A 12,082-nucleotide genomic window follows, 5' to 3' on the forward strand; every position below is an offset into this window, starting at 1 on the left:
CTCTCCTCTCTCTCTCTCTCTCTCTCTCTCTCTCTCTCTCTCTCTCTCTCTCTCTCTCTCTCTCTCTCTCTCTCTCTCTCTCTCTCTCTCCCTCTCTCGTTCCACTGCTGCTTTCACCTTTATCATCACCGCATCACCTCCATCGCTATACTTTGGCGGTCATGCGAGCCTTGACTTTACACGAGAAACGTTTCTATATTCGGAGAGAGAGAGATGGGGGGGGAGAGAGGGGGGGGGGGAGAGAGGGAGAGAGAGAGAGAGAGATAGAGATAGAGAGAGAGAGAGAGAGAGAGAGAGAGAGAGAGGAGGGGGAGTGAGGGAGGGAGGGAGGGAGGGAGGGAGGGAGAGAGAGAGAGAGGAGGGGGAGGGAGGGAGAGGGAGGGAGAGGGAGAGAGGGAGAGAGAGAAGAGAGAGAGAGAGAGAGAGAGAGAGAGAGAGAGAAGGAGGAGAGAGAGAGAGAGAGAGAGAGAGAGAGAGAGCGTGAGAGAGAGAGAGAGAGAGAGAGAGAGAGAGAGAGAGAGAGAGAGAGAGAGAGAGAGAAGGAGGGGGAGGGAGGGAGGGAAAGAGGGAGAGAGAGAGAGAGAGAGAGAGAGAGAGAGAGAGGGAGAAGGAGAATCAGAGACAGAGACATAGCGTAATTAGAGTGAAAAATAGAAAGAGACAGAAGTCAAGCATTATCTCATCTTAAATATGTAAAGTAAACGCATTTTATGTAGTTAGCCACCTACAGCTAACACAAAAAAAAGGAAAAGTTGCATCAATTTTTTTTTTTTTTTTTCCTGTTGGATTAATGAATCAGTGTAGGAATATGTGACAGACATATATATTACCACACTCAATATCGTGGCTACCCCCCCCCTCTCTCTCTCTCTCTCTCTCTCTCTGTTAGGAAAAATGTATAATGTTGGTATTAACACAATTAAAATACAAAAATGATAACTAAACTATTGATAGGAGTAATCAAAACATGATTGAAATAATGCTAATGATTGAAATGATGATAATGATTGAAATAATGCTAATGATTGAAATAATGCTAATGGTTATAATAATGCTAATGATTAAAATAATGATAGTGATTATAATAAAAATAATGATAAGCGTAATGATACTGACATCAACAGTAGTATCATTTACAATAATGATGATGATAATGATAACAGTATTACTTATATTACAACTCATAACAGTCGGGACAAGAAAAAAATACAAATAATGAAAAGTATGAGCAGACTTGTAACGGAAATTATAATAAATATAATGATTTCATTACTCATAATCTTAGTTATAATGATACTAATAACAATGCTTGAAAATAAAATAATGATGATATCAGTAATACAGCTGTGGTCAGATTATTTAGTAGAGCCACTAATAGTAACGAAATGATAACAAGGCTAATAGTAACTACGAAGATACAAATAACAGTGATGACGATGATAATGAAGATGATAATCGTGATGACCAAGATGATATAATCATAATAATAATGATAATAACAACATATAATAATAAACAATGATGGAAATAATGATAATAACAGTAGTAATAACCAAACATAACGAGGCAATATTAGTACCACCAATAATAGGAGTCATAATAATAATAATGATAACAATAATAATAATGCTCAAAATAGTAGAAAGGAAGAACATATAAAACAAAAAGTTATATTTTACTAAAATACAGTACTGGTTGGAAATATTTCATGACGTTTTTGGTAACGGCGACACGTGGGAAGCTTGACAAATATTTGACAGGTAAAAGCACTTTTTAGTTTGTACACAGACATTTTTCTTTTGAAAGCAATGTCTCGAGGTAAGGATACACTTCGTACTTTGAAGTTTTAGGTCGCTTATTACTTTCAGTCATCATAGAGTGAAATGGGCTGTGTTTATTTGCAAGGGGATTCTGGTGGTAATGTTTGTTAGAGAGAGAGAAAGAGAGAGATATAGAGATAGAGAGAGAGAGAGAAATGTAAAGAGGGGTTAAAAGACACAAAGACAGACAAACAGAGGCACAGACACACACACACATAGATAGAGAGAGAGAGAGAGAGATAGAGAGAGAGAGAGAGAGAGAGAGAGAGAGAGAGAGAGAGAGAGAGAGAGAGAGAGAGAGAGAGAGAGAGATAGGCAGAGACAGAAAGAGAGAGAATGAAAGAGATAGAGAGAATGAAAGAGAGAGAGAGAGAGAGAGAGAGAGAGAGAGAGAGAGAGAGAGAGAGAGAGAGAGAAAGAATGTAGATGGGTTAAAAGACAGAAAACAGACAGACAGAGACACACACACAGAAAGAGAGAGAGAGAGAGACAGAGAGAGAGAGAGAGAGAGAGAGAGAGACAGAGAGAGAGAGAGAGAGAGAGAGAGAGAGAGAGAGAGAGAGATGGAGAGAGAGAGAGAGAGAGAGAAAGAGGGGGGGAGACAAGAGACAGATTGAGACGAAGACATAGACAAGAGAGAGAGAGAGAGAGAGAGAGAGAGAGAGAGAGAGAGAGAGAGAGAGAGAGGGAGAGAGAGAGAGAGAGAGAGAGAGAGAAAGATAAATAGAAAAGGAAAGGTAAAGAGGGGTTAAGAGATAGAAAGACAGGGGCACAGGCAAACACATACAGTGAGAGAGAGAGAGAGAGAGAGAGAGAGAGAGAGAGAGAGAGAGAGAGAGAGAGAGAGAGAGAGAGAGAGAGAGAGAGAGAGAGAGAGAGAGAGAGAGAGAGACCAACGGTAAAATCTTCATAATGGGGATACAAGAAAGGGGAAGACTGGTGTTGGGTTAAAGAAACTTCCCTCTGTACAATACCCAAGCTCCCTTATCCACGTAATCAGAAACAATAAGATTATCGTGTTTGGAGACACCCCCCATCCCCCCCAACACACAACGTTTGCTGTTCACGCTGTTCCTTGCCAGTCAGCTGTGACCGTTTGACAGCTTCTTGCTCACACGGAAATCTGTGGTTCAAGTACCGACAGCGCGGAAAGGTTGCTAGATACCGCCATTTGACCGTTTTTTTTTCATTTTTCATTTTTAGGCTGTTTGGAGGGAGATGTATTGGATTGTCTTGGAGGGTAGGATGTAGTGGCATTTCTGAATGATTGGGATAGTGATCAATATCCGTCTCTTCTTGGTGAGGATTATCATCGACGCGTTGGGGGGGATAGGTGGAAATATGTGGCTCTTTTTCCACCGTTGGCAACTCGAGGATACAAACGCGAAAATTAACTAAAATTTTTATAACACTTTTCCCACCGGAGATACACGCTCTTAGGGATGGAAACTTATCACAGCGTTGAGGTTTATTAACGAACATTTAACTGCCAAGGTTAATAGGCACAAAGAACTGCCTCATTTTGAAGTAAATGTGGGTGTCAAATTACTGCTTCCCTTGCTGGGTATGCGTCAGTTGACAGTTTGTTCTCCTATTTAGCCGTAGACAGTTATATAAATGAATATATTAACACATTGATAAATACAAATAGATAAATATGTACACATATATGTGTGTGTCTGCATGTGTGTGTGTGTGTGTGTGTGTGTGTGTGTGTGTGTGTGTGTGTGTGTGTGTGTGTGTGTGTGTGTGTGTGTTGTGTAAATGTACTAAACACATACTCTCACCCACCCACCCACACGCACATGCGCGCACACACACACACACACACACACACACACACAGACACACACACACACACACACTCACACACACACACACACACACACACACACACATATGTATATATATGTATATATGAGTGTGTATGTGTGTATGTTGACACATGTTCATGTGTATATATATATGTATATATAAGCATATGCATATAGATACATCCTACACACATTTACATACACACACATATATACTTATACATGTATATACATACACATACCCCATAACAAGGCTTTCTACCCAAGCCAAGACCCAAATATCCATTAATACAAAGACCGAATGAAGTCAGACTAAAATACAGCCAAACTTGAATATTTAATAAGCACGAGTTCTCGACATCAATGAGAGTTCACGCAAGGAACAGCTATTAAGAATTGCCCTAAATTGAAGTGTGACATATATGTGAAGGGCGCAGCTATGCCAGACTGAAGGCTAGTCGCGTTCCTGACCGAAATTTGAAGAAGAATTTATAACGATTTTGAACGTATTTTGACTGAGTCAGAATTTGGTATTGATAAGATGATAAGAGAATAAAAAGTATTTTGATGATAAAGTGGTTGTACATGTTCCTTATTTGTGTAGGGCTGGTCAGCTACTTCTGTTATAACTGTAACTCCTTTAATTACTGAAGTGCAATATAGTTCTATTTTTTGAAGTTACATTTACTGTGTTTCGAGTAATTATTAATTTGAAGTCTATCGCCACAGCCCTATTTAACTTTTTATCGTAATACTATTCGGTGAACCACATTCTTCAGTAGGACACACAAATAAACATTTACAAAAGTATGATAAAAATACACTCAATGTAAATATAGGGAACGCATCCATTTATAGAAATAATTCATAATGTATTTTTCCAGCCTTTCTGATCCAACCGGCATTAAATACGCTGTTGGCGACACCTGGCAACTAGACTCCAACCTCTGCACTCCCCTTCCGCGAAACACTGTAGTGTCCTTAATAACCGTAAAGCTGTTTTTCTGTAATATATGACAGTTTTTAAAATCAATACTTGTTATGAGACTCATATATATGTAAAATTATTACAGATACTCGCCTATGTCATGTTCAACATCGACAATTATCTTTTATTTTGGGTGAATCAGGTGGTCAAACCTTGAACACAACCATAGTAACTTTTCGGTCGCCGAGTACCTAAAATCATTTCTACGAAATTTTACACCCAAAAATATCATAAAGAGAATTACAAAAACATCAGATAGTCCAAAAGACACCCATCCAATTATCAAGACCGATCTGAAAACGCGGACACGGGCTCTGCTTTGACCCCGTCCCGACCGAGAATGTATCGATCCGCGTCCAAGAGACTCACAAGAGCTCGCGGTGTCACTCTGTCAGCTGCCTCGTACGTCGGAAGCGAACCGAGAGAAACGCAGAGTTCAGTGTTCCCCGAGGCGCCCCGAAAGTGCAATAGAGTGAAGTTCAGTGGTGTGCAATCCCCGTCAAAGATGAGAAAGGCGTGGCTATGTGAGGGGTAGCATGGAGAGAGGGGAGATGAAGTGAGTGAGTGGTGGTGGAGGCGGTGTGGGTTCGCGAGAGAGCTCGGAGCTGCGGCGGCGGCGGCGGCGGCGGCGGCGGCGGAGGGCGGAGGGAGCTTACATGGTGGTTACAGTGGAGCGCTGTGGCTCCTGGAGGTGGTGGGCTGAGCAGGGCTGAGGGAGAGGCGAGGAGGAGGAGCGAGGGGGAGGAAGGATGCAGAAGGGCGACCGACGCGAGCGAGGCGGCGGCGGCGGCGGCGGCGGAGGCGCAGGAGGCAAGGAGGACCAGGACCCGGCCTCGAGGAGGGTGTCCCGTGCCAGCACCGCCAACAGGACGGGGGGCACCATGCAGCCGGGCTCGAGGACGTCCTCTTCCTCCAACTCCCTGGAGCTCTTCGTGGGACCCAACTTCAGAGTCGGGAAGAAAATCGGCTGCGGGAATTTCGGCGAACTTAGATTAGGTGAGTAGCGGCTCCAGGCCCTTGAAGGGTCTTGGCTGAGGGCTTTGCTGCCCTCTGGAAAACCTCGTTGGGGTGCGGGGCGGGGGGCAGTGGCTGGGATTCTTCCGTTGTTTGTGCCTTTTTCCCCCCTAATGACTCCCAGGTTTCCACCGTGTCTGTTTCTCGTGATTTGTCTGCTGTTTCTTGTTTATTTCGGTGGTTTTCATTTCTCCCAGGTTTCTTGCTTGTCATTTCAGTTGTTGTTCTGTTCATTTCTCTTTCACTCTGCCCCCTTTTGCTTTCTTCTGTTCCTGTTCATCCAAAGGCCTTCTTTTCTCTCCTGGTTTGCTCCTTCCCATCACAAATGGACTGATTTTCCTCTCTCTCTCTCTCTCTCTCTCTCTCTCTCTCTCTCTCTCTCTCTCTCTCTCTCTCTCTCTCTCTCTCTCTCTCTCTCTCTCTCTCTCTCTCTCTCTCTCTCTCTCTCTTCCCCCCTCCCCTCCCCTCCCCTCCCCTCCCCTCCTCTCCCCATTCTTTCTTGATCCCCTTCATTCCTCTCCCTCTCTTTCCCTTCCTTCTCTCCTTCCCCCACTTTCTCCCTCCCTCACTCCCTCCCCTCTCCTCACTCCCTCACTCCCATTTTCTTTCTCCTCTCCCTGCTTTGCCTTCCCTTCCCTCCCTAGCTCTCTGCTCCTTCTCTCTTTTTCTCCTTCATTCCTTCCTTCTCTTCCATTGCTCCCCTTTTTCTCTCCTCCATTTCTTCCTTCTCCATCCCTTTCCTCCTTCCACTTCCTTCCTCCTTCCCACCCTCCCACCCACCCTCTCTGTTTTCCACCTTTCCTTGCCACTTCTTTATCACATTTTGATTTGATGGCTGGTTCTCCCTCCCTGTCCACTTGAAAGGCCTCTCAGCTGATCACCTTAGAAGGGCCAAGCAGAATGGTGCATCCAAGTTGGCTGTCAAGCTTGTTAATCAATACAAGAGCTACAAACCTGTCTTCTTGGTACCATTAGGAAGGGGAAGGAGGGAACCATATTGTTACTTTGGGTTTATGTAATGGCTGGTGTTGGTGTCTGATCCTTTATTTTAGGATTGGAAGGGTGGTTGTAATGATGGAAAACAGATCTTCACTTGTGGGATTGATTTTGATTGGTGTCTGTGAGGTTGATGAAATAGGGATGAAAGAGCATGCTTTTGGTATGTTATTTCAGTTGGTGCATTTGATGAGGGCGATTATGATTTCATGCTGAGATTTACGTTGGGTTTCCAGTTTGGAGAACAAATTACCAGGCTCAAATTAACTTGGGGAGTGATTATGGCCATAATTTTGGGGCATGAAAGCAGGTATTAATTTGAATTTATTTATATCTGCATTGATTACAGGGGGCTCACCACTGCAGACTCACATAGCATTGGCTTTAGCATTATTAAATTAAGGTCTGTCATACCCATCTTTGGTGGCGGAGCTACCAACAGGCTCGGATGGTGTGGATTTGCTGAGGATTGGCGCTGGGGAATGGGAATGGGTTGGAATTGTGTTGATTGTAATGGGTTTGGGAAGGAGGTAATTTCAAAAGGTTGGGTTGAACGGGACAGCCATTTTGTGTGATGGAATTCAGGATTACTTTGGTATGTGCATGTGGACAGCAAGTGTTTGTTTTTGCTGAGGGTGAGAGTGATTATACAGGAAAATAACAAATGTGAAAATGGCAAGTGTGTTGGGATAATGCCTCATGGTGTATGAGCGGGTGTGGGGTGAGTTCGAATACAAGGTCACAGGCAGGGCTGAGGTCACAGGCTCTGCTAGGAGAATATGTCAAGGGTAGGTTGCATTTGGGGAGTGTTAATTTTTTTTTTTTTTTTTTTTCTGGGAGATATTTTGTTATGCAGATAATCAGGGATTGTTGAACAGTGAAATTTTGATTTGATTTGTATGTACAGGAAAGTTGGATGTATGAATTTGTTGTTTGTAGAAACTGTGAAACCTTATACGGTACCTCTGTTTGGCGGAAAGAAAAATGTACACACTACATGTAGGTGGAGAAGAATTTTATTTGAAGACCTTTGTATCTGTGCAAATTCGTGGTAGTCACTTTGTTTTGATCTTAATGAGTAAGTCAAGAACAGCTATTTCCTGTGTGTGTGTGTGTGTGTGTGTGTTTGTGGAATCCCCAGCTGAGATCCACAACAGCAATGTAGTGAATTTTATAGTCTTGGAGAATGTGATTTTTAACATAGACACAGTCAAGGCACATAAGCATAGGGAGAAGGAAAATTGATGTCAGGAAGGGTAGCAATCACTCCTGAATTGCTTCCAATAAAGAGCAGGAAGGGATATTTGCAAGTTCTGTATCATTATGAGTGAGATTTTTTAGATGCCAGGAGGGAGCATAATTCCTTTTTTATTAGTGAATACCCAGGTTCTATTGGCTTTGAAGGTGTCTTTTGCAGATGATGATATTAGCGTTTTTCAAACCAAGAATGTGAATTGACGGAAATACTACTACTATTCATGCTAAAGTATGTATGGTATGTGCAGTTGGCTAAGATTTCATTGTTTTGGAATATAGTTATACCTTCAGCTAGAAATCAAAAGTATTTGATTATGTATGAAGAAGCTATGTTGTCTGTTGAGAAAGGATTACTCATTGTAAACTGTTTGCCCTCACTTCTGTCTTTTCTTGAATTAAACATAACATTTTTTTATTACAAGTTAATTTTAATTCTATTACATTTTAATTGTTTTAGAGAGAAAATACCATGTGTATTATTAATTAGAACCTCCGTATTCTGTTTTAATGGATTTTACAAAATTTTCTTGAAAGCTTTGGGGGATGGGGGAATGTAAGGGTAGTTTAGAAGATCATGAATATCAAGTAATTTTCATTTGTTTGGAGAATAGATTGCAAATGTGTGAATGTTTTCTAATGTGCTCCAGGATTTTTTGATTGTCTGGAATATCTTTCATGAAAACAGCAGATGTGAAGTTCAGATCTACATGCATTTACATATTATGGAACATGTCTGCTCTTGAGTACATATTGCTTACAAGAATAGAAAAGGTCTTTGTTTTTATAGGAAGTGTGTTTTTAGGAAATCTTTCTTTGTACTTTGGTGTTTATTGGAGAACATGTCAAAGCTAGTTGCCAGAAAGGAAAATCAGTAACAGTAATAAACATGAATATGGTCTGAACATTTCATCAGGGGAGTAGTAGTACTCCACCCAGTGTTTGGACTTCAGCTTTACATATTTTGTAACTAAGAAACAAGTATATTTTGCCCCATGACAAGAGAATAATGGTACCTTTTCAAGAGGATGCTGGCCTCATAATAAAGCATTTTAGTCCTCTCTCAGACGTGGTTGGTTGTTGACCTTTCAATTTTTTCATAGATTTTGGTCATGTATTAACCTTTTCATGGAAATCCTTTCAGGAAATACCCAAGAATGAACCTCCATGCAGTCTGAGTTTTCACCACCACAGGATGTAATTAGGCAATCTTTTATGAGGACTCTAATATTTCCACTAGATATCACTAAACTGGTCTATATAACATGTCCACATGTATCATGAGTTCTTTTTGGGAAGACCATGATCAATATTTGAATATACATTGTTTTCATTAAAAAGAAAGTTTGATGCAGCGCTGCTGTCTTCACATGAAGTAAATGTGTATGCTGAACAAAATGAAGTAGCACATGAGCTATCTTGATACTTTTTTTTTGGTATGTGTTTGTTTCTCCTCTCCCTTCTCTTTCTTCTCTTCTTCTCTCCTCCTCTCCTCCTCTTCTGCCTCCTCCTCCTCTTCTGCCTCCTCCTCCTCCTCCTCCTCCTCCTCCTCCTCCTCCTCCTCCTCCTCCTCCTCCTCCCCTCTCTTCTCCTCCTCCTCCTCCTCTCTCCTCCTCCTCCTCCTCTCTCCTCCTCCTCCTCTCTCTTCTCCTCCTCCTCTCTCTTCTCCTCCTCCTCTCTTCTCCTCCTCCTCCTCCTCCTCTCTCTCCTCCTCCTCCTCCTCCTCTCTCTTCTCCTCCTCCTCCTCCTCCCTCTCTTCTCCTCCTCCTCCTCCTCCTCTCTCCTCCTCCTCCTCCTCCTCCTCCTCCTCCTCTCTCTCTCCTCCTCCTCCTCCTCCTCCTCCTCCTCCTCCTCCTCCTCCTCCTCCTCCTCCTCCTCCTCCTCCTCCTCCTCTCTCTCCTCCTCCTCCTCTCTCTTCTCCTCCTCCTCCTCTCTCTTCTCCTCCTCCTCCTCTCTCTTCTCCTCCTCCTCCTCTCTCTTCTCCTCCTCCTCCTCTCTCTTCTCCTCCTCCTCCTCTCTCTTCTCCTCCTCCTCCTCTCTCTTCTCCTCCTCCTCTCTCTTCTCCTCCTCCTCCTCTCTCTTCTCCTCCTCCTCCTCTCTCTTCTCCTCCTCCTCCTCCTCCTCTCTCTCTCCTCCTCCTCCTCTCTCTCTTCTCCTCCTCCTCCTCCTCTCTCTTCTCCTCCTCCTCCTCTCTCTTCTCCTCCTCCTCCTCTCTCTCTTCTCCTCCTCCTCCTCTCTCTCTCTCCTCCTCTCTCTTCTCCTCCTCCTCTCTCTTCTCCTCCTCCTCCTCCTCCTCCTCCTCCTCCTCCTCCTCCTCCTCCTCTCTCTTCTCCTCTCCTCCTCTCTCTTCTCCTCCTTCCTCCTCTCTCTTCTCCTCCTCCTCTCTCTTCTCCTCCTCCTCCTCTCTCTTCTCCTCTTCCTCCTCCTCCTCCTCCTCTCTCTCTCTCCTCCTCCTCCTCTCTCTTCTCCTCCTCCTCCTCCTCCTCCTCCTCCTCCTCCTCCTCCTCCTCCTCTCTCTTCTCCTCCTCCTCCTCTCTCTCTCCTCCTCCTCCTCCTCCTCCTCCTCTCTCTTCTCCTCCTCCTCCTCCTCCTCCTCCTCCTCCTCTCTCTTCTCCTCCTCCTCCTCCTCCTCCTCCTCTCCTCCTCCTCCTCTCTCGTCTCCTCCTCCTCTCTCTTCTCCTCTCCTCCTCTCTCTCTCTCTCTTCTCCTCCTCCTCCTCTCCTCCTCCTCCTCCTCCTCCTCCTCTCTCTCTCTCTCCTCCTCCTCCTCCTCCTCTCTCTCTCCTCCTCCTCCTCCTCCTCTCTCTCTTCTCCTCCTCCTCCTCCTCTCTCTCTCTCTCCTCCTCCTCCTCCTCTCTCTCTTCTCCTCCTCCTCCTCTCTCTCTCTCTCCTCCTCTCTCTTCTCCTCCTCCTCCTCCTCCTCCTCCTCTCCTCTCTCTTCTCCTCCTCCTCTCTCTCTCTCCTCCTCCTCCTCCTCTCTCTCTCTCCTCCTCCTCCTCCTCTCTCTCTCTCCTCCTCCTCCTCCTCCTCCTCCTCTCTCTCTTCTCCTCCTCCTCCTCCTCCTCCTCCTCCTCCTCCTCCTCCTCCTCCTCCTCCTCCTCCTCTCTCTCTCTCTCTCCTCCTCCTCCTCTCTCTCTCTTCTCCTCCTCCTCCTCCTCTCTCTCTCTTCTCCTCCTCCTCCTCCTCTCTCTCTCTTCTCCTCCTCCTCCTCCCCTCTCTCTCTTCTCCTCCTCCTCCTCCTCCTCCTCCTCCTCCTCCTCCTCTCTCTCCTCCTCCTCCTCCTCCTCCTCCTCCTCCTCCTCCTCCTCCTCCTCCTCCTCCTCCTCTCTCTTCTCCTCCTCCTCCTCCTCCCCTTCTCTCTTCTCCTCCTCCTCCTCCTCCTCCTTTCTCTCTTCTCCTCCTCCTCCTCCTCCTCCTCCTCCTCCTCTCTCTTCCTCCTCCTCCTCCTCTCTCTTCTCTCTTCTCCTCCCATTCCTCCTCCTCCTCCTCTCTCTTCTCTCTTCTCCTCCTCCTCCTCCTCCTCCTCCTCCTCCTCCTCTCTCTTCTTCTCCTCCTCCTCCTCCTCCTCCTCCTCCTCCTCCTCCTCCTCCTCCTCCTCCTCCTCCTCCTCCTCCTCCTCCTCCTCCTCCTCCTCCTCCTCCTCCTCCTTCCTCCTCCTCCTTCCTCCTCCTCCTCCTCCCCTTCTCCTGCCTCTTCTTCCTCCTCCCCTTCTCCTGCCTCTTCCTCCTCCTCCTCCTCCCCTCCTCCTCCTCCTCCTCCCCTCCTCCTCCTCCTCCCCCCCTCCTCCCCCTCCCCCCTCCTCCTCTGTTCCTCCTCTGTTCCTCCTCTCTTCCTCCTCTCTTCCTCCTCCCCCTCTTCCTCCTCTCATTCTCCTTTTTCCTCCTCTTCTCCTTTCCTTTCCTTTCCTTTGCTCTCCTCCTATTACTTTTTTACCTTGTCTTCCCCCCCCCCCCCCCCGACACTTTTTCCTCACCTTTTTCACCCCCATCTCATTTTTATCCTCCTTTTATCCATCTTTCTCCAGTTCTTCCTCCACCAGTAATTTGTCAGCTTTGGACACATTTGAAGTCCGCCTCCAGAGTCTTTTCTTTTTCAGGAAGAACTTTCAAAGTATTTTTGATCTTCTGTCAAGTTCCGTTAGGGCCAAAGCTCCTCCCACTATTGGCGTTAGCAAAGTTATCTCTTGTGATGTTGCAG

At 45.4% G+C, this 12,082-nt stretch overlaps 1 protein-coding gene across 5 annotated transcripts in view; it reads left to right on the top strand.

Annotated features, from left to right (window-relative positions):
- The first annotated feature begins 4,990 nt into the window (after positions 1–4,990).
- Positions 4,991–12,082, top strand: part of LOC125027153 (casein kinase I-like) — a 124,116-nt gene continuing 117,024 nt past the window's right edge. For all 5 annotated transcript variants that reach the window (XM_047616036.1, XM_047616032.1, XM_047616037.1 and 2 more), the window contains exon 1: positions 4,991–5,618. In XM_047616036.1, the coding sequence (XP_047471992.1) occupies positions 5,372–5,618 (247 nt within the window). In that variant the 5' untranslated portion in view covers positions 4,991–5,371. The remainder of the gene's footprint in view (positions 5,619–12,082) is intronic.

This window comes from Penaeus chinensis, chromosome 7 (genome assembly GCF_019202785.1).
Source record: "Penaeus chinensis breed Huanghai No. 1 chromosome 7, ASM1920278v2, whole genome shotgun sequence".
Classification (NCBI taxonomy): domain Eukaryota; kingdom Metazoa; phylum Arthropoda; class Malacostraca; order Decapoda; family Penaeidae; genus Penaeus; species Penaeus chinensis.